This window comes from Orycteropus afer, unplaced genomic scaffold (assembly GCF_000298275.1).
Source record: "Orycteropus afer afer isolate SDZICR_OR568_19922 unplaced genomic scaffold, OryAfe1.0 scaffold00365, whole genome shotgun sequence".
Taxonomy (NCBI): Eukaryota; Metazoa; Chordata; class Mammalia; order Tubulidentata; family Orycteropodidae; genus Orycteropus; species Orycteropus afer.
Window position 1 is genome coordinate 727,179 of NW_006921952.1, and position 1,790 is coordinate 728,968.

The 1,790-nt window shown below is 52.0% G+C and overlaps 1 protein-coding gene across 1 annotated transcript in view; it reads right to left on the reverse strand.

The window, feature by feature from the left end:
• The window catches only part of STRA8 (stimulated by retinoic acid 8), an 11,735-nt gene that overhangs the window by 1,480 nt on the left and 8,465 nt on the right, over positions 1-1,790 (reverse strand). Inside the window, exons 5-6 of the mRNA XM_042782539.1 lie at positions 1,193-1,205; positions 1,067-1,140 (exon numbers count right to left, since the gene is read on the reverse strand). Of these exons, the coding sequence (XP_042638473.1) occupies positions 1,067-1,140; positions 1,193-1,205 (87 nt within the window). The remainder of the gene's footprint in view (positions 1-1,066; positions 1,141-1,192; positions 1,206-1,790) is intronic.

Sequence of the window (1,790 nt, forward strand, 5' to 3'; positions counted from 1 at the left end):
TACCCCTCAGGCCAGACGGCTGTGGAGAGGACATTGGGGACACGAATCCCACTGTCACTTCCCAGGTGAAGAGCAAGTGTTCAGGCTTCTTTGCAGCCATGACACAAGCAGGTAAGACCACAGTAAGATCACAGCTTTGCAAGCAAAGTAGCAAGAGCATTCCAGTCCTAAACTAGCTGTCTCTCAGAAAACGGTACTGATTCAGTCAAGCTGAATCAGGTGTTAAACCTTCCCAGGTCTTGTCTTATGTCTCTGCCTTCATGAGGTCAATCATCTGTCCTCTCTGCTCAGCACCTCAGCTCCCAGCTGCAGGCTCAGAGACCCTCTGGGTCCCAGAACCTCTGCTGCTTCTTGGGCCATGGTTGTCCCTAGCCTGGGCCACCTGGCCCTGGGAGAACAGAACGAGTGAGCTGGCAGTCTCCACAGCCCTGAGCTGTTACCTGATGACAACCTGTGTCCCAGCCCTGGGTCAGGATGGGACAAGTCCCTACTCTGAGGAAGGCCCTGACAATGTCATTCTCAGGGCAATGGCACAATCCAAGACCAGCCCACTTCAAGTGACAGGAAGAAGTGGGTCCCCAGGGACCTTCATTGAGTGACGTACCCCTGAGAGTCTGCAGGGGCAAGGCTCCTAACATCCCAGTGGGGTGTACACACATGCACACACAGTCACACAATCACAGTCACACATACTCAGAACATTCACACACCCACAGACACTCGGCACAAGCATAGACTCATTCACACATACAAACTCATACACACTTGTACACACACTCACATACATTTACACTCATCCATAGACACACAAACTCAGAAACACACCCTTACCTACACACTGGCACACTCACACATACACACACACACTCACACTGATATACACACACTTGTACACTCACACACACAAACTCAGAAACACACCCTTACATACACACTGGCACACTCACACATACACACACACACTCACACTGATATACACACACTTGTACACTCACACACACATACTCACACATACCAACACACTAACTCATACCTCCTTCCTTCCAAGATTTCTCAGCCACCTCACCTGGAGCTAGATGTACTTGGAGCCTCACTTTTGTCCAGGAAACTTGCTGTATCAAAGGCATCTTCCAAAAGGACCTGAAAGCAAGCACAGGCCTTCACATCTCAGAAAATGCTTTGTGGCTGACGCCTGCTCTGGGCTGCTGAGGGGAGACAAGTAGGAAGGTACTCTCTCCTTGCACGGGGCCCAAATGACACAGGTCAAAGCTGGTGGACCAGGGCCTCTGCTCGCTGCCTGGTGGTCTTCCTGGGGCTGGAGTCCTGAGCTCCTCACTGCCCAGAGCAAACCACCAGCCCCAGCCGGCAGACAGTTAGGGGAGGCTCTGGGGCCTGAGTGTGGTGACAGCATCCCTCTGAGCCCAGCAGAGAGGAAGAGAGGGTCAGGGCATGGTGACACCACCAAGCTCCAGACTAGCCAGAAGCCCACCCTGCCCAGGGACTGTCCTACATGGGATTCCAACTTTCTTCCTGGTTTAATAATTAAACAGCTTGCAGCTGAAAGGGTACCAACTGATACAGTCTCCTAAAATCCCCACAGAAAGGCCAGGAAACTCACAGGAGAAAAAGCATCACCAGTCCCTGGCCATGGAGATTGTGCGGGGATTATATCAGAAAATCAGGAGCCTTCTAGAATCCAGAAGGCTGGTGGTTCAAACCCACCAGCCACTCCTCGGAAGGAAGGTTGGGCAATCCTACTTCCGTAGTGATACTGCCTCGGAAACCCAAGG